This window comes from Stegodyphus dumicola, chromosome 2, assembly GCF_044657685.1.
Source record: "Stegodyphus dumicola isolate Sdum_Otavi_A_Nest chromosome 2, ASM4465768v1".
NCBI classification, from domain to species: domain Eukaryota; kingdom Metazoa; phylum Arthropoda; class Arachnida; order Araneae; family Eresidae; genus Stegodyphus; species Stegodyphus dumicola.
Window position 1 is genome coordinate 64994553 of NC_140769.1, and position 21175 is coordinate 65015727.

At 32.0% G+C, this 21175-nt stretch overlaps 1 protein-coding gene across 3 annotated transcripts in view; it reads right to left on the reverse strand.

Moving 5' to 3' along the window:
* The window catches only part of LOC118195022 (lysosomal cholesterol signaling protein-like), a 97764-nt gene that overhangs the window by 21289 nt on the left and 55300 nt on the right, over window positions 1–21175 (reverse strand). For all 3 annotated transcript variants that reach the window (XM_085810731.1, XM_085810732.1, XM_085810733.1), the window contains 4 exons: window positions 18305–18464; window positions 11636–11791; window positions 9239–9322; window positions 2083–2285 (listed from right to left, as the gene is read on the reverse strand). In XM_085810731.1, the coding sequence (XP_085666857.1) occupies window positions 2083–2285; window positions 9239–9322; window positions 11636–11791; window positions 18305–18464 (603 nt within the window). The remainder of the gene's footprint in view (window positions 1–2082; window positions 2286–9238; window positions 9323–11635; window positions 11792–18304; window positions 18465–21175) is intronic.

Sequence of the window (21175 nt, forward strand, 5' to 3'; positions counted from 1 at the left end):
ATCTTTAATATATTACTTTCGATATATCAAATGATACTTTCAATACATCAAATGGCTTTAAGAATAAAGCCTTCTGAAATCAGATCAATCAGTACATAGAGACGTATGTTTCAACAAAATCTCAGTTACATAGTAAAAAATCCAATTATGAGTTTGATATGGGCAAATGGGGTAAACGTTGCTTTATCATGTAAGCTAAATATTTGCATTCTTGAAAAAGTATCCTACCACTCACCTGGTGAAATCATAGATTGTCTTCTTCATTGAGAAGTAGAAATATTGATTGGACAGTTATACAACAAACCTAGCACATCTCTTAAAAGTGATCATTACACTCTAAATACAATAAAAAAGCAATTTAAACAGAACTGTTCCTTCTGCGGTTTAAAGTCCATTTATAGATGGTCACTGTGCTGTTGGTGTGAACACACATACTAAAATATTGGTAGATATGTAAGGATCTTAAGTTTTACTAACGTTTATTTTATTTTAAATCTTTACTATCACTTCTTATTTTCTACTTCCGGCCAGAATTATAAGCGTTAAGGTTTTTATGCAAAGTTTGTCTGGCGAACGCCAAGTATTTAAGTTGTGGCTTTTTGCCAAGCGAGAGAGAGGAAGCAGTTGAGTCAAAGCAGGCCGCTTACCTTAGAAGTTACGCAGTTGCTGTTTGCCTTCCAGGCCAGAGGTTTTAATCCTCTTGATAAATTTTAAAACGTATTGTAGTGTTCACAGTCTCTGTACTACGTACGCTTCCTGTTATTATAAGGCCAATCTTCCACGTTTATTATTCTAAAGTTAAATTAGAGTTTAGTTTTATTTTTATACTTTTACGTTAGACCCCAAGTAGCGGGTCAGTGTATTCCGAAGTACGGAAGTTATTGTATATAGAGAAAAATAAAGGGTTTTGTATACCCTTCGTCTGTATCTTGTCTACTTACCACAATTAGTGAACATAGCTTTAGTAAGCTCTCTGTTCCGAGTCAGGTCCTTGTATGTTCCCAAAGAAGGTAAGAAGGAACATTGAACTTGATAGATACACTATTTCATATTTGCACACATACATATACTATCCTGATAAGTATGTTATGTTACGATAATCAACAGTAAAATGCAAAATAAGTAACTTTTATGACAATATTTAAGTAGTTTTATGAAATGTTAAATAATTGTATTTATTAAAAGAATTGAGTATTTTTGAGTAATGAAACTCTTAAATTTTAATCAGACGTGCGCCAAAAGGTATAAAATTGTTGAGAGAAGTCTAGCTGTGAGCCTTAGATATTTAAATCATTTACAGCTTCAACCATTCTACAATCCGTTTTTTCAGAAATAACCTCTTGAAAATTTTAATTTCAATATATTTCGTTCTTCTCAAACTGAGTAAAAATTTTATTATTCAATAAATACTTCATGAATTTTTGATTCTTTCAAAGTGTGCAAAAAGTGAGGACCTAATAACTTAGTGAAGGTGACTTAGTGATAACTTAGTAATACTTTAGTGAGGCTACTATAGATGACCTGTTAGGTTACCAGATCTTATAGAGTGTGGATTGTTTTTAAAGATTCATTCATTATTTTGAATTTCAGCTTGTTATGCCCACAAGCCTAACTGATTTTATAAACTTCATAATTACCAATGTAGAAACGGTAATAAATAACACTAATGAAGCAAATGTGCGAAGATTTAACAAATATCTTGAAGTTGTTTATATGATTAAAAGAAATCACTAGAAGATTTATAGAAAAGGAAGTGTTCTTTCACTTAATGTTCTTGTCTTAACGGCATACATATCTTTAATATATTACTTTCGATATATCAAATGATACTTTCAATATATCAAATGGCTTTAAGAATAAAGCCTTTATTCGCTAATATAATAACTTTCAAAGTGAGGACCTAATAACTTAATAACTAACTTTAATACCTCGTAGTGTGTTTTAAGACTTAACGCATACAAATCAATATTACATCTCATTTCTGTGTAATGTTTGACTGCAGTTCTTTCTTTATTAGTTTAACTTCTACTTTTCGGAAAATTTAAATCAATGCAAAAATTTTTATCAATATTTGAATCATACCCAAAAGCTGTGCAAGACAATAGCAAAAATCCTTTTTCAGGCAGCGTAGGATATCTCTTGGAAAGTATAGAAACGGCAGCAATTGTTGAAATCCATATACAGCCAGAAATTTCACCTCCGTAATACAGAGCCATTTGCGGGTACAAACTCCATTGCTGCAACTCATCGAAATACCAAAAAATAATTCCGCACGAAACAGCTAACTGCAATACCAAAGCATATTTTGAATTAATCAAAAAGCATATAAAATAAATTATGATTGTAATACATTTGACAAAGAACCTATATATGTATATAATTTAAATAGTTTCTGCAATTTTATTGCATGTCATACTTCTATATAACCATATTTTACTTGCGCATTTCTTCCCTTCGCATACTTTCCCTCTCAGTTCTGTAAGCTTATAATTTAGAAACGCTGATTTACGGCAGCAATATATCAAATACTGGATAGACAGCAAACTATATTGTGTAAATAAAAAATAACACCAAACAGATAACAACTGCATTTTAAATAGTATACAATATAATAGTATCAGCATTTCCAAATCCTTTGTACTTTTCATCCACTAAACCGAATAAGTGCAGTATGCATTCTCCCAATATATGTATCCATATACGTATTTGTGTATATATTTATGTAATATAGTTGTGTACATTATGCAAGTGAAAAATTTGTAAATAAAATTTCTAACTCTAATTTGCTATAGTTCCATCACTCTCCATTTCACTTTGGTTATTTTCTTTTATCCATCCTAAAAATAGCAAATACTTATAATAAATCATTAAGCTGCGTCATTACAAAGTTACTCGTTCCCACATGATACTTATGCTAATGACGTAGGCAGTTATTTAACGCTTCAGTCAATAATATAATTTCAAATTTCCAGACTGAAACTTACAATTAAACAATCAGAATGAAGCTGACCAAAACCAAATCTTTTCTGAATAAGTTTTTTTTTTTTTTAATAGTCACGTCGCATTTTCTGTCTACTTCGCTGTATCACTGCTACTACACTTTCTTCCTCCGGTATTAAAAAGGCAAAACCTAATTACAGAATGGCTGTGATTGGAACCAATTCCTTAACAATGCATCAAAAATGTTTGTCATTAACAATGAAAGTATTGTTTTGTCAAGGAATATAGGAATTATTCTACTAGTCATGATACCACTCATCTCCCTCTTCTTCTATATATATATATATATATATATGTGGGATAAAAATAACTTTAACTATAGGTTTGTCTGTATTTTACAATTTTCAAAGAAGATGTTCCGAGTTTTTATATATTTTTGCTCTGCTGAGAAATGAACTGATTGACCGAGAAATATATCTCTAATAAAAGTCGAGGAAATAAGTTTAAATGAAGTGCAGCAAAAATTATGTACAGTTTAAAAGGCCGTACAAGAAAGTCATGTGGTATTCATATCAGATTTTTAACGAAATCATCTAGATGTTTCCTTGGTTGAATCACACGGGTTTTATTATTATATTTTTTATTAAATTTTCCATTAAACCGTATTATCCTTTTCAAACCATAAAAAAGATTTTTTCCCCACAAAGATGTTAATCTTTCTACAAATCGCGAATGATTATTTAAGGTTGAATTCATACCTTTGAAATACTAAGTCTGAACCTTTGTCAAAGGAATTGTTGATAATTATACTTTCCTTGAATTGTTTTTCAATATTGTTTTTCCTGTACCTTACAAGCTGATAAATTGATATCGCTAATTAAACTGGGAGCAGCTACAAAACAACAATTTTCTCTTTTATCACTTCAGATAGGTAATTGTAATTCGTTATTACTTTTATAGCATGCCAAATTATTATTAGGTATATGTTTGTGAATTTCAGTTGGTAAAACATTATGGTTCTTCCAGTGATCGAGCGATTTAAGCCCCTCACAGCTGGTAGTTCGACCTGGGTTCAAACTGAGGCATACTTTCTCAAACGTGATGCATAGCTCACCTAGCTGTGTGGTTCCGAAGTGTGATGTGAATACGAACCAATTTCTTTTACGGAGGCATCTACGAAGGCCTCCTTTCCCTTAAGTAGGTAGCCAACCATCTTGTACTTTACCATAATCAAATAAATCCAATTGTTAAAAACTTGATGAATATTTAATTAACCAGACAACTTGCTATATGGAGTTCAAAACAAAAGTTAGAATTTTCCTTTTACAGAATCCTCATCATATAGAGCATTAAAAGGTTTCGCAAATTTTTGCATCTTATTTTAAGAAGCTTTGTAATTAACGTAACCTTAAGAATTTCTGTATGCAGTGTGCTTGCGAAAGTTTGCTGCAAGCTTTATTTCCTTATCTATTAACCTTAGGAACGTACTTAACATGTAAAAGGTTTGTATATGAGGCAGAAAGTTTCACAAGAATAATTTCATCACTGGTGTATTAAAATGTGTTTTAAAATGCGAAATTCTCTTACACAGACGCGGCCGAAGAGTAAAGCAAATAAAATTTCTGTTAGGCTTTAACACTATAAGAAAAAATATTCTATATATTTGCATGCAAAGCTCAGTAAAATGTGAGCAATTATTAATCTGTCGAGACGTACACCAAAAAGCAATTAGCCACCTTTTTCTTATTACGATTTCAATAATTGCCGTTAGTTTAATAGTTGCGCCTTGAGACTTGCGGAAAATTTGGGTAAACTATTTAGAGCATTTTAAACTTTGATCGATAAGATGCGTTGAAAATTAGTCAAAATCAGCAAATTTATTTCTGATATCTCCATGATTTTTTTTTTTGGCTAAAGATATATCATATTCTGCATTCGACTTACTAAAGCTTAACCCGGGGGAAGTCGCACCAAGAAAAGTTATAGTTTAGAGTGGGCGCGTGGGGTATCACATACCCCAATATTTAAAATACAATAAAAATAGTATTATTTAGTGTTAAAACAGTTTTTTTTTTTTTTTGTTTACGTGTATTATAAATAAGTGAATAATAACTGGGTTTCAAAAAATTAATTTCCGAAATAATCTTAGATTTAAAATTAAGATAAATGAAAATAATAAACATCATGCCTCTAAATTTCATTGCATCTCTAATACACCATGCTTATTTTATTTCTTCACACTTTGAACGAAATGCATTTATGTGTTCTTGGCACAGAATGTTTTCACATTTTAAACATTGCATTCACGTTCTTCTGTCCTTGGCGCGAGAGCAAAAAATTTAACACATCTTTCATACTTAGTTATTTCGAATTTCATGCATTCGGTTTAATTCTTCATCGAAACTTCTGCTTTTGTTTTGCATGCAGTACGTCAATTTCTTGGAAAAGTATTAATCTCTGATCTTTGTTCAATACTTTTTTTTCATTAATTGTAATGCAAATTCAAAAACAGACTTCTGTTTCTTGTTGGTGGATTAGCAGTTGAATGTAATATAATTCAAGCATTTATTACAGCAACATTCAGAGTAGGAAAGAAAATTACCATTGGCCACCTTCTTGTTATTCTGGCAATTGAATAATTGACTGACATTTCATACCCCATATCCACTGCTCCTTTAGTCATATTATTAAAACATATAATTGCTGACGTTTTATTTTCTCCAATAGTATGATCGTTATATAATGTTGAAAGCATAAGAACAGTTTTTCCTTTTTTAGGAACATCAGGAATTAATGTTTTATCTTTTTCGAAACCAAAACATTGTAGAAAATATTCTTAGTTTCATCTTCAGTTTCCGAAATGCAATCTTCATCGCTTTCAAATATTTCTAATAAATCTTACATGCGTTGCATCTCCAGTTCATAGAGACTCATTCGTTTTACCATAATGCAGTTAGAAATTTTTAAGAATTTAATGTCAAGTACTTTAAAATCACTTGCGAGTAGAAATATTTACTGTTACACTCTAGAAATAAATTTCTGAACTAAATATTCCGTCAGAAAAACACTTACACGGACAGGCGCGTGGGGTGTGTCATACCCCAGTTCCAACAAAATACCGATAAATCGTTTTCTGAAACACATAGGCAAAGAAAAAGCGGTTCTGAAAGTCAACTACAACTAGAAACTCAGCTACTGAAAGCAGCACAGAATTTCAGTTTCACAAGTTAGGAATACTCCACTTTTATGTAGTGTTGATGTAGGGTTGTATGATACACCCCACGCGCCTTCCCGCGGGTTAATTAACATTTTCCCAAATGCAACCTTTTTGGTCTCCGAGAACCATAATAAAACGTTAGCTTTTGTAACAGGTATTTCGTAAATTTATAATTATTTGCCTTATTTTGCGAATGTAGTACCTGGGATGAGCATGAAGGGCAATTGCCTAGTTGCTGGAAATTTGGGAGCTTCATTAATGGAGCATTTCCACTGATACGATACATGACTTTTGCGTCTGGAAGTTTTACAATGGCAACGATTTTAAGAGTATCATTTGATGAGAGTTTTAAGGTTACCATCAGTTTCACGATATAAAGGCAAGACAATGCTCAGCTGAAAAAAAAATAGTGTAAAGTTTTAAGAACTGGGTTCCAAGACGCCTTCATAACGGCGGATATAACGGATCTATAATATTAACGGCTTTATAACGGATAAAGGTTTCTGCATTTTTATGCAAGTCAGCAGCTGTCTGTTGTGGTGGAAAGATATGGTTTCTCAAACGCATCTTCCAATTATTGAGAAGTTTTTTTTTTCATAAATTGATCCCCAAAGGAAGTGACATAAACTGGCTACCAAGTAGCCCAGATGTAGTTTTCCATCTATAGAATTTTTCATGTGAGGATACCTCATATCCGAAGTTTATGATAACAGACTTCGCTGTTTAAATTAATTACAATAAAATAGTCTGCGAAGAAACGATAGCGATCACGTGCCGAGCAGCGATCAGTGGAGCACCGGGAAATTAACTGTTCGTATTTAAAGAAGGTAATTTTTAAGATATGATTTTATTAGACCTATGGTTTGATTATATTAAAATACTTTTAGTACATCAGTTTATTTTTATAACTAAAAATAATTTAAAGAATGAATTTATTGAAGGGATATCTGATTTATATAAAATTATTTATTAAAATATTTCAATTTAAGGGTTGAGACTGCTCTCATAAAATTCTCTACTTTATTTAAAACCGTTTTTTAGAAGTACACTTAAAATTACTGAAAGCAGTCTAATTTCTATTAAATGTTAGATTTTAATTAAAATTTTGTACCTGTTCGCCTACGAAATCGAGAGAATTTTAACTTAAATCTACGCAAACACAAAGTGGCTGTCTTGCCTAATTTTAAGTTTGAGATATTTCTCTTCTCTCTTTGTAGAAGTTCATTCTTGGGATCAACAATTAAGAAAATAAAGCTTTTAATATAAGAAAATAAAAGCAACAGTTCCTTTGCTGACAAAAGTTTTGGATTTAAAATTATTTACGCAACATAAGTTACAAACTGAATTTTATTATTAGATGTTAAAAGTAATGGAATAAACATTTAAAAACTCCATAACGAGAAGGAAATTTTCTTATCTATCTTCCATTTTTCCTCGTGAAAGTATAATTCATCGATTCATTCAATTCTCTCCATTGTTTTCATAATACCAGTTTTTCCTGTATCTTTTTATGATTCCTCTAAAGATTATAATCGTAGACTAAATGCCAAGACAAATTTGTGATTAATATCGCATTTGCTTACAGAATAGGCAGTTTTTTCTTCATATTTTTCCTTTTCAAACTTATCACTATAGAAAGACATAAGCTAATCTGTTAATCGTCAAAGTATTCACTAACTGTGTGCCATGAGTAAGTACCCTTCACAATAAAATTGTCCATTATCTAAAATTTTAAGTACGAGCTAGAAGTAGAGCTTATGTTTTCTGCGAGCTAAAAAACTGATTTAACTAACAGCTTCTCTGCGAGCTAGAAAACTGACTTAACTAATTAACAGCTTTTCTGCGAACTAGAAAACTAATTTAACATCATTCAGTTTCATAACATTAGTTAACATCATACAGTTGACATTATACAGATTGCATTATACAGTTTCCTATGAGGTAGAAAACTGTTACGTTTGTGAGTTATGTTTCCCCAGCTTTATTGCATTGTTTCTGATTCATTGCACTTCTCCGTCCTCATTCATGTCAAAGCGTAATTTTGCTGAATTATTGAGTAAGTTTTTAGAAATTTCTTATTCCCCTCTCCCATTCAGTACTTCATTACTGACATTATTCAGTAATACACGCATGGTCAACAACGAATCGTAAAAAATAGAGAATTTAGACAGAAATATGAATTTCGTATTATCTATAATCTTTTATACAAGAGTGTTTCTAGAATTATGAATATGCATTCAATGTATTAGTTCATTTTATTACATATCTTATATTTAAGTACCTCTGTGAGTAAACTTTTTATTAAATTCTAAGACACTTTCACAGAAAGAGTGTCTATAATTATAAGGTTTTTCTTCCGCCTTCTTAGCATGTCTTCGTGGTGTAATGATCAGCATACTCGTCGCGTATTCGAGAGGTTCGAGTCCCGGAGAGGACATTGCTCATTTTTCATCTCTCTCCTGCTTTAATGCTTTAAAAAAATATCACTAAATAATTATTTAACATTTTAATAGATAATTACAAAATATTCTCTTTTTCTTTACTTGCGTACTGTAATTTACAGCAAGGAACTTTAAACAAGTATACTTTACACATACAATAAATTTTGAATTTACTGCCACATATAATAATCATGTAAAATCATAAAACGTTTAATTAGGTTATAAGGTATTTCTTCCGCCTTCTTAGCATGCCTTCGTGGTATAGTGGTCAGCATGCTCGGATCGTATTCAAGAGTTCCGTGGTTCGAGTCCCGGCGAACACATTGCTCATTTTTATCTCTCCTGATTCGAAATAACCTAATGTATCTACAAGGTAATAACTTTTAAAACAACTTAAATATTTCCCAGCTCTTAAATTTTAATTTTGATCCATTAAAGGATAACTATTACATTTGAACATTATTGTTAGTAATATTATTGATTAATTTATCATCAGAAATTAATGGTATGTATTTATTGATTAATTTATCACCAAAAATTAATAGCATATATTTATTGATTAATTTTAAGTGATACGTGTATTACAATATAAATAAGAGTAATATAAAAGGAAAAAAAATAATAAAAGAATACCATTTACCTGAGAGAATATGAGACACATGACGTAGCAGCAAGGAACTTTATTCCATTGCTTTCTCCACATAATTAAAGTCCATGTAAATATCTGCATTAAATTAGTTATTACTTCATTTGAGAATTTCATTTATGAAATAGATATTTTTTTGAGCAACGACTATTAAATTGCATAATTTACTTTTTAGAAGAATACATTCCTTTATTCAACATTTTAATACATTAATTTGGTATATATCAAGGCATTAACAATAAATTTTAAGCAAATACAGTAATTAAAAATAAGCAATTAAATCTCAATCATTTTTTCTTTATATCGTGGTTAGGCAGAATAGCTCTCGAGTGCATTACCATAATCAAACCAAGTCAAACTTTATTACGGTGGTTAAAGATTTTTTTTCACAAAAATCAGGTCTAGAATTTAATTGAAGTAAGTCATTTTTTCTCCACTGGCTAATCTTTTCTCCATCACTTGAATAATTCAGTTTTATTACCGTGCATTGTGTTCTATATTTTAAATTAATTCTACTGAAACTTAATTAAACCACAGCCCATGGTGCGTATTTATTGTGGACGTAAGTAAATAAGATGTAATAGTACTCTGAATTTGGGAAGAAATGTTACGTTTGTTACAGATCTCAAATTTTTTATATAATTTACTTTAAATCTTGTTATATCCATTACACTGTTTTAAACGATAAGTTACATGAACTACTAGAATTTCTTGTTATCATATAAAGAAAAGTCTATTTCATATTTGTTTTCATTAACGTGCAATCACAATAATCAGTGTTTGCTATTCTAGCCTTATATTTGCATAATTCAATTACTTCAGTTACAGGCATAAAGTGATTATGTTATGTCGAGAAACATGACATTTCTACTAGTCACGTATTGGATTTGAGTTATTTTTGGAACAACACATGAGAATTTTTATTATTTATAGGAAATATTTATCATTAAAAGGGCAAAATACGATCTTGGATAAATGAAAGGCTGTATTGTTACGTTTGTACGGGTTCGTGGATTTGTAGTGATTGATGACAAAGTGTAGTGATTGAGAATCAAAACACAATTTATTAGCCAGTATTACTCAGGATAGCTCCAAACACATGTTTACAGTCATCGAAAAACTACGACAAACACACTGAAACAATCAGCAACACAGCCTCCAGGCTATCAGGATATAACGATGAAGACAGCTTCACGGCAAAGCACTAGAGTTTAGTTCCCGACTCGGTTCGGTCGTTCTTGGAATTCAGCGTACTTTTGACACTCTCTACGCTACAACTCGCGATGCACTCGACAATACACTCGATAGCCTCAACGATACACATTCTCGTTGCACTCACTCATGATACACTGATGATACCCAATAAACTGCTACTCCACGTACAGGCAGGGTTTATATAGCTTTTTGGTCTTGCCTTTGAGAACATTTTGGGCCAAACCGGTAAGAATTCGTTCCAGAATGTTCTTCATCCGTTTATGACATATCGCCAATTTTGTCGCCAAATGGGCGATTTCGCTCCAAATATGGCAAACCTGCCTTTCTTTTCCATTTTCTGCCAACCTAAACCGCGGTAAGATAGAAGGAAGCTATCTTACCGCGGCTGGGGATTTCGTAACAGTCTATTTAAAGATCATTTATTAAAAACTGTGTCTTAAGAAACTTACTTTTATGCATACACATAAAAAATGAAACTTACAATTAAATAATTTTTTGACTGTAATATCGTTTACTTTTAAACGATAAATAACTCTGAAGTTTTGTTGGACCAAAACTAAAGGTTTGTTTTTAATATGCATAGGGAAAGATACAAAACGACCCAAGATTTAGCGCAATAAAATAGCTAACAACTGCAGCCACTAAACTTATTTGCTTCATACTGCTCTGTTCGCTTCACTGTATACTACTGGACCAACTATGTCCTTATTTAGACAGGTACATCAGCCGGCCGAGCGGTAAAGTCTCTGGATACTGGTAGTTTATTCCGGGGCTCGAATCCCAGCAAAGAGGCTAACTGCATGTGCGTTTTCGTGGAGTTTCCTCTTGCATAACGTGTGTACGAGCCAGCTGCCCTAAGAAAAATTCCCACAAAGGCATTTCTCCCCCTTAGGCAGATAGTTCTCTTGTGCTCTGCCATAAAGAAATAAACCAAACCCTATTTTATGCATGCGTAACTCGCCGATTTCATCAGTCAATCTTGATGAAGTTTCACGAAACAGGCTGTGAGCTATATATGTTTTACATATCACTTTAAAACATGAAATAATACTATTAACATAAAAAATACCGATTCTGCGCTTATATCTACACCATTTATATACATATTTATTAATAACTTATGATTTTAATGTATTGAAATTCTATGAGTGTTTTATTGTTACTTAAAATACTTACGTTACAAGCAATATTAATGCAAGCCATCCAAATTAAGCAATATTGCAGTTGCGGTACGTAATAGTTCAGCTCATGTTTAGCAGCAATTGTAAATCTAGCCACAACATACGACAAAGGATAAGATGCAAAACTGCATATAATTAAAGCCGCTCCCATCTGAAACGCAAAACGGGCGATTTTAAAATTAACTCTTCAGTAAAATTTTAATAAAATTAGCAGTTTTATTACCAGACATTATATTTTTTCATTAAAATACTATTTTATAACAATGCAAAATTATTCCAACTATTCGGATTATAAATATCCGGCACTTTGGATTACTTTTTCCTCTTTCTGGTCCAAGTAAAATCATTAATATTGATTTTCGTATCTTCCTTTCATAAACAAATTTCAATTTAATGTAGTACATAATTTTAAGAAGCTATTAAATTTATTTAGATGAATTCTATACACATGAATACTTATTTACATGAATAGTGCATACTAATTTTTAAAAAAATCAAAGAATGGTAATTTTAACCCAAATGATTTCTTATCGGATAAAATTTTGCTGGGCATGTACTGGGATTGCAAAGATTGAAAACAAGAACAATTGTGTCGGTATCTTCAAAATCAGCAACGTGAATTTAAGAAAGACATCTTTTGAATCTAGATTATTTTTTATATTACGTTTAACTGACGAAATGCATATACAGAGAATATGATGCATTAAATCTTATATTAATGATTAATTTTTATTCTAACTAAATATTTCATATAAGCAACATCTTATGTAAACCCATTTTCATTATTTTAGAAATGGTATTATTTATTTTCTTCAGATTTACATATTTTCTGTGAATATAATTCTCAGATTTTCTGTGAATATAGTTCCGATAAAGACAACGTACAGATGTCGACGGGAAAGCACAGCTGTGGGAAAAATATCCACTTAAAACATAGTGATTGTCCATGAAGTTAACTTGTTGATATCACAAGTGCTGAATAATGAAAAACATTTTCTTTAAAAACTGAACGACAACGCACGTCTGTTGGAGCGATATCTGTTCGAGGCAAAAACACTATGTCAGTTTATGCCCGTCAGAAAAAAATTCAGCTTTCATAAAATTTGAGAAAAGATGTTTGATGATAAGATGAGTGCAATTACACAAATAGTTTTTGATATTCAAATTTTTTATTTGTGTAATCTAATTTTTAAACAAAAAAAAAAAAAAAAAAAAAAAAAAAAAAAAAAAAAACATGAAGCGACATACTTGAGACTGTTGAACGTCAAGAAACTCAATCTGCTAGATGAGATTTTTTGCGTCATCAAAAACTATGGATTCAGAGCTTTTGTAAAGGTCTGGAAAATGTCTAGCATTTGATCATTCAATTTCTGAGATTTTATATTTTTAGAATAACGTACTCTGTCAGTTCTTCTCATCAGTCCCTTAAAATGAAAAACATAAATGGTATTATTGTTGCTAATTTCTTCTAAGAATCCTATCGCAATTTTCCCATTCTTATCAATCAGATTATCTTTTCTAATCAGCTTCTCATCCCCATAACACTTCACTGGAATGTTTTTGCACTTTTAGCCACAGAATAATTGATAGTTGTAATATTTTGCAATGACTGAGCGAGGGAAACTTTCAGTGGAAGCGCAGATGACATCTACTCTATCTCATCTACTAACAGGGAAGGTATGTCGGAGTCACCGCCTGAAACTAAATATTATTCTCCTAAAGAAGTCTCGATATATCACCTGTTATAAAGATGGTAAACACATCGTAACGCATTGCCCATCGAGATTCATATTTCATCAATAACAATAAGAGCTGTTTCTCTAACATGATTTGCTTTATTCGGTTGAGGCTTTATTCTTGAGGTGTAGCATTTTTTCAATGGCTATTAGTTTAAACGCAATGTGTGTATTCTTTCTTCTGTTTAGTAAATATGCTGTTATTCCGGTTGTTCTGAATGATAGACTTATATTTCCCTCTATTCCGCAATTAACCTTTATAAAGAGATCTTCCTAGATTTTCTAGGACTAAGCAAAATATATAATTTATATCGTTCTTCTTAAAAGCATATATAGTTTTAAAAAATATTTCTGTTTGACATTGGCAATTTAAAACTCTTAAATTATAATCCATGACTAATTAAGGTTCTGTAGGCAGGTTGTGATGCAAGTTTGGGATTTTATTCAAATGCAAAACACGATGGAAATAATGAAGTAGTAAGTATATTTTTTCCGGCTAAATGTGCCACAGCTATCAATGGCATCTATAAACACACAAATACAAAATTTTTATTTAAATTTTCACTTGCTTATGTCCGGTAGAAGCAAGTGAAATTAAAATTTCACTTGTTTCTACAGTTCTTCCACAAGTACGAGGTTAAGAATCCCAGAATTTAAAGCTCTTGGAACCCATTCTATAATTCTTTACAACCTAGTGCCATTCCCTAATAACAAGCAAGGAATGTTGGAATTAAGAATCTTCAAAAGACAATGCTTTGTCTAGAGCCTAACACTGAGTTTATCCGGCTATGAGGGTAACTGTATCTTACATGTGTAGCTAATCGAAGCTGTTAGAGGGTACACCATGAGAGCTCAAAATCTGCTAGTTATATTTTTTTATTCGCATCATTGTACATAATTGTACTGTATCATTTTGTGGTAATTATAGTGTTTCCAATCATTATAAGGGGTATGTCAGTTCATACCTATGTTCACTGATAATACAGGTTTGTGAGAAAATGGCCTACAAAACTGGATTGTGCTGGGCTAGTAGCTATGCTAGGACACCGGAAATATCCTCGACACCTTATTTTTATTTCATTTAAATTGACTAGATGCATATGCATGCAAGTGATATGTAATCAAAAACCAGCGAAGGTACTAGATAGGATTAAATGCACATTGCTGAAGAATGACCAAAAAATGAAACAATTACAGTTTAAAAATTCCAAGAGTGGTTGTCAAAATATTTTACATTGCACTTAGTTATACATAATATATATATGTAAAGTAAAAATTATGTAAATGAAAATTATAACTGAAATTAACAGTAGTCCTTTGAATCTTAATTTTAATTTGGGTATTTCCCCTCTCTATTCCAAAAATAATAATTATTACCTTTTTCTTCATTTTTAGATTAATGCATTATATAACTTTTATATAACGATGATGAGGGAACTAATTTGGAGCTCAGAATTTCGAGAGCCGAATCTTTTCTCTGAATAAGTTTCCATGCTGGATAACCAAGCAGTTTGCTTTTTCTTCCTCTGCTGCTATGATGCTGCCGCGCTGCTTTCTACATATCGCAATATTATCAAAAATGTAAATGTGTTGAATCACATAAATTAGAATTAGATTAGAATGCCAAGTGAATTGTGGCGACATATGTCAATTGAAATTCAAATGAATATTCTGTCTGCTCCCGCTCCCAAGTTTAGTTTTGATCACAAATCAACATCTCAACATGTACGCAATCAACGTTTCTACATTATTACACACACAATATATATACAATCGGTCCCAAAAGTTTACAGACTCAAGTAAATTACATGTTTAAGAAAAATGGAAATGTATAAAATTACCTAATTTAAATATGTTTATTTAATACACATGTGCCTTGCGTCTAAGTAACTATTTAACAAAAATATAAATTTATCTTTTAGAAAAAATAAAAAGGGGAAAAAAGTGTGTCCCAAAGATTCGTAGATAAATTTAATTTTATGCAACTTGGTTAGCAACAATCATGGTAGGGAACTTGAGCCGCCCTATATATGATAATGCCCACATTCAAACCAACAATTCAAATAAGAAAAAGCCAAAGAAAAATCTAAAAAAAAAAAAAAAAAAAAAAAAAAAAAAAAAAAAAAAGATCATTTGAGCTGCTTTTAACTATGCCTAAAGCTAAGCAACTTTCTGATGCAGAAATTAATAGGATCCTGAGCTTTAAATTACACGGTTAAAGAAATTTTTGAAACTTCTGAATCGATCTATAAGCATGATTTACTGTGTAATGTCTCGTAAAACGCTACGTCAGCCGAAGCCACATTCACGAAGACCCCGAGTGACAGGCGAACACAAAGAATGGCTTCGGCACAGAAAACGTCAGTTCCCCAAAATTATAATAGCTTGTGGATTGCAAATATTCAAAAATATTGTTCGTAGGCAAATCAAGGAATCTGGTTATATAATTCACATAAAATCACTCAGTCATTACAGTTCTCAAAGGTTTAAAAACGAATGAGATTGCAAAGGGCCCGTAATCACATGGCATAGAGTGGCAAAAGGATCTCTGCAATTTTCAGTGATGAAAAAACAGGGAATCTAAGTGGTTGTGACGAGTGTTCATATTACTGGCATTTACGAAAAGAGCCTGGGAGCTATTTCAGTTGGAGACAAATTCCTGCTCTGGTTATTACCTCTCAGGTAAATGTAGTCTGATCTCCAGGACACCATCCAAACGGGTGTAGCCCCCGAAGTCCAGTCCGGGCTATATACATAGTATTGGAAGTAAAAATAACACGCAGTCAATAAAAAGTACCATGTCACCTTTGCAACCCGCCACCACTCCGCTTGCAACAATTAAATTCGATATGGTGTTCCATCCACTCAGTCCTCCAGCAAAAGACCGAATGGAGCCAATCCCCCAAGGAAAGCCTCGTATCTGACCATGCTGTGACCCCACAGCAAAGGGGCAGACAAAACAGTGCCATATGGTCCCTGCCGAGACTGCCTAAATACAAATCCTAGCCAGTATCTTCACCGATTTTCTGGCATGGGAGTTCTCCTCGGGAGGGATTTCAGTAGGAACAGCTAAGATCGATCTGTTATGGGTGTGGGCAGCTTTCGGTTTCAGCAGGCAAGTAAGTTTCACCGTCCTAGATAGTCGGAAGGATTAGTCTACATAACACTAAGAGACCATCTGGTGCCAATTTCTTAAAACATTGGGGGACAAAATGGAATATACCAACATGGTAATGCTCACATTCATACCTCTAATATTACAAAAAAAAAGTACTTAAACATGGAAATTGTCATTGTTCTTAAGTAGCCACCGATGAGCCCCGATTTTAACTCGATCGAGAATATGCGGTGTATTATGTCTCGGAAAATTTACGAGAATGGAAGGAGGCTTTCTTCCGCGAAATGCCTTAGAAGCAGCCATGGACAGTGTGTGGAATTAGTGTGTTTACAAAGCTTAGTTCTCTCCATGGAGAAAGTCATACGGAATAATGGGGGTACTTTGAAGTATTATATAATTTGAAATTGATCATAAGTTGTTGAAATGTAAAAAATTTTGATTGTTATTAAATGTAAAAAATTGATCACAAGTTGTAAAATGTAAAACATTTTATACGCATATTCTTCTGTGCAGAACGCATATTCTTCTTTGTTTTTATTTTTTCTAAAATGCAAATTGCTATTTTAGTTGAATACTTACTGTAATGCAAGTCGCATGCAATGTAAATGAAAAGTTTTTTTTTTTTTTTTTTTTTTTTTTTTTGTGTGTGTGTGTGTGTGTGTTTGTGTTCCTTTCCATTTTTCTAAAACACGTAATAGAGTTGAGTCTATAAACTTTGGGGGCAGTCTATATATATGATGTGTGTATATAAATATTGTTACGGTTTTTGTATTTAGTTTGCTATTTTTTATTAGAATTATAATTAAAATGTTTCATTTCTCGTGCAATGCTGCGCGTGACGAATTTCAAGAGAAAGCTAGGCCGAAAAAGTAAAAATACGGGAGTCCTAGCATTTAACATTTGATAAAAAATATCTCGTAATTATACTCTTCTGCTTTCCAGAAACCTCAAGAAAATAAAAATTACCAGAATGTTCTCGTGCATGATTAAAAAGCTTTAAAAAGCCGCACAAAAACATCTCAGTTCAGTTGTTTAATTAGTTCTTGTTGTTGATTGTAGCGAATAGCGGTGCGATCGGATTAGCTTTCTGTGCTTTGAATTGTGTTCTATTTAACGTTTTAGTAGTTTAAAATATAACTACTGTGAGATATTGCGATATTGTACGAATATGCCTGCGAAAATTTCAGCATTTTGTTTTTATTTCTTGAGATAAGAATAAATTTTATTAACTTTTTATCGACTTGTGCATTCAATCCCGTACGCACGCAACAATACGTAATATATATATATATATAATAAAAATTAACCTTAAATCACAAGCGATACATGTGGCATTTATCTAATATTTTCAAGATGCTGAGAGGACTACCACTAAATCACATTTTGGACACAGAAAATTTAATTTCTTATATTTGCAAACACATTTATCATTTAGTTAAGAAAAGATAGTTTTCTGAAATTTTTAATGTGGCACAAGGCATTTTCATTTTATATGATGGAAACCAAAAGAGTTAAGAGAAGTTATTCGTTCTTCTTATAATTTCTTGACATTTCAAAAATTACTTATGTTGCCGATTGACGAAAATTAAGGCTGTAAATAATTCAATGCTTTTTTATTATTAATTTCAGTTTTTAGATTGCCCATTATATTTGTCTCATCCAATTGTATAATCTGCATTATTGCAAAAACATCTATCAGTTCCTTAGTTTGAGTTATATGCATAGTTCTTTATTTAAATTTCTTCCGATAATTTTTAATAACTTTCTGGTTATTGTACAATGAGTAAATATCTTAATTCTTAGAACTTACCGATGCTAAGGGTTTCCGAAATTCAAGACCCGACAGAAATACCGCTGTTGATGGTGGTAAGATGCCGTACAGCAAAGCAAAATCTGACAGAAAAAGAGATGAATTGCAGTGTGTTGTTACAGCCCGCACCATTATATGTAATACCAGTGGTGTCACTATCCTAAGAAGTAAAATCATAATAAAATGTTTTCAGAGTTAAAACATACTCGAAAAATCCCATCAAATGCAACAAAATATACAAAAATAAAAGTAAAAAAAATATTTCACTGCATTTATTCAGATATATCTTTAAAATCATATTATTTGTTACTTTTGAACTTTGGCCTGATTTTTAAAGTAATACATATCCTTTAAAATATTTTCAAAAAGTGTTTTAAAAGCACTTATCATTTTATTACTACGATAAGGCTCACGAGTAGTACGATTATGGCATACTATTATTTTGTATAAAAGGACGTTTCTAGAAAGATCTCATTCTTAGAAAGTATATAAAGTAGTTTCTAGAATTTCCGCATTTAAATAATTGTGCTACTATAAATTAGAGAAGTTTTTTTTTCAGTGTTTCGTTTGTTTTATAGATTATAAAAGTGAGTTTATTTGTTTTATATCGTTGGGAATAACGATTGTAGCACTTTAGTTAAAAAATTATGTAATCACTCGTTGTTCACTCTCACACTAAAATGCTTCTCGTGATATGCCTTTTATATGGATATACTGTTAATTATTTTGTATTTACATTTTATGATTTATATAACGTAGAAGTAGTCTCAATTAATTAAAAGTATTACAAAAAAAAAAAAAAAAAATTCGAATTCGTCATTCGACGCCGTTTTGGATATCAGCAACTAAATCCTCATCTTTAAGAAAAGATTGCACTCAGAAAGAAGCCACCTACTTGAACGAAATTAATCATGTAAATCCAGCTCTGTTAGACACGCCAGATGCTCATAGCGCAGATGACGTCAGCAAAGGAGAGGCTTTTCACCTGATTATTCCCACTTTGAAAGATCTTCCTGAATATAGATAATTTTTGTTTTGACTAATACCGTTGCATTGAAATCATCTATTAACGTAACATATTAAGCCATTTATACGTACTCTACATTAAGTTAAATAGCTGGACGCATTCGAAAATAGTCACATCCTAGGACTGTATCCTAAGAAGTGGATCATTCTGTCGTATTGCGTTCCATATATGTCGTGAGGATGTTATAGAGGATACACTAAATTCTAAAAGGGCACAAATACTCATGACATGCACGTTGAAGAAATTATTCATAGACTAAGCTGAAGGCAAATTAAGGATTTGTTCACACGTGCGTACCACCCCATACGCCACGGTTATGGACATTAGGTTAGCAATGTTCCTCCCTCCTCCTCTTCGAAATATCTGTGAAAGCCATTTAGCATAAGCAGACGACTGCATAAAGCTGTATGCAGTCATGCAGACCATTAAAAAACCACGACTGCTCCTAACATTATAGCAACGTCACCACAGTTCGTGTCCTCCCACAGTCGTGACTTAGCTCAAAGTATGCTGATGAGGTCCTTTGACCAGTAGCCTTGCCTTTTGTGCACACTCTCACCAATGCTCTATTCCAGCGGGCCAATCCTCGTCGTAATCTGCTGCAATGATTTTACTTTTTAACCATGTCACTGTGCTTTGACCAAATGCAATGCCAGATCTGTCCTCAATAACAAGCCTCTTCAATGCTATAGCACTTTCTTTCAAAACATCTCCCTTGCCATAAAATCTGCAAGAACAAGGCAGAGATCATGAGATCAAATCAACATGAATTAACTCAAGGATACGTTAAGGACATTTATGATTTCATGCCGAGACATGCGAAAGAACTCATTAGAAATAACGGTGGTTTGACTTCTTATTCAGAGTTAAAATGATTTTGTTAGTTTGTTCAGTAAATATTTATCATATTACTCGGATTTTATCATCACTTGTTGATTGTGATGGTTTTTAAATTCCTTCTAAATAACGTTTCATTGTTCTGGGCGCAAAAATGTTTTTTGACGATGAGTGCATTCTCATGTCTTTAAAATTCGAGATATTGGATTTCGAAAATTTTTGAACTTGTTGCTAAAGTTTGAGAAATTTACAAACTGATGATCTGAAGTTTGTAGACTTTATTGGAGATTTCTGAAAACATTCAATTTTCTGATATGGAACTTCTGCAGTGAATAAGAATAAAAATACAGAAAACTTCTTGATGCTCTTACCCATTCCTTAGAGAGCTTTATGTTATATGAAAGCTCATTCCATTTGGAATAAGTCAGTGATATCCTTTCTCATCTCATCTTTAACTCAAGTATGTGACATGGGATGTTATTCTAAGCTGTTTTCAGAACGCGTTTTGATTTTTCTTTTGTTGGTGTTCCTAACTTTTGTTTCAAAAATGAACAAAATGTGTTTCTCAGTTAAAATTTAAGTTTTAACTATTGTTTTACGGATGCTTGCTCTAGCATCTTTTATGGTATTGCAGCAAGCTTCTAGTCATTGTTAGAGATGTAAGCACATAAGAGCATTTACAAGGGTTCAGAATTCATAAAATAGATGCTTTAATGAAATCAAAACGGACGCTATAGCGTACCAGTAGATTCATTTTTTTCATGTAATTATTACTGAACCAAAGTTAAAACATTAAGAGCTCTTTAATCACTTTCACAGAGTCTATATATCTTTTTTAAAATAAAAAGCACTGTAAAGTATTCTGATAAAGTATTTGTAAATAAAAACAGAAAATCTGTTCTTTGATATAACATTTATGTGTAAAGCATTTATGAAGATATTCTTACCTTACTTTAATGTCTTTAAAATATTAATAATATTTTCTCGTAGAAAAATGTGATTAGTTC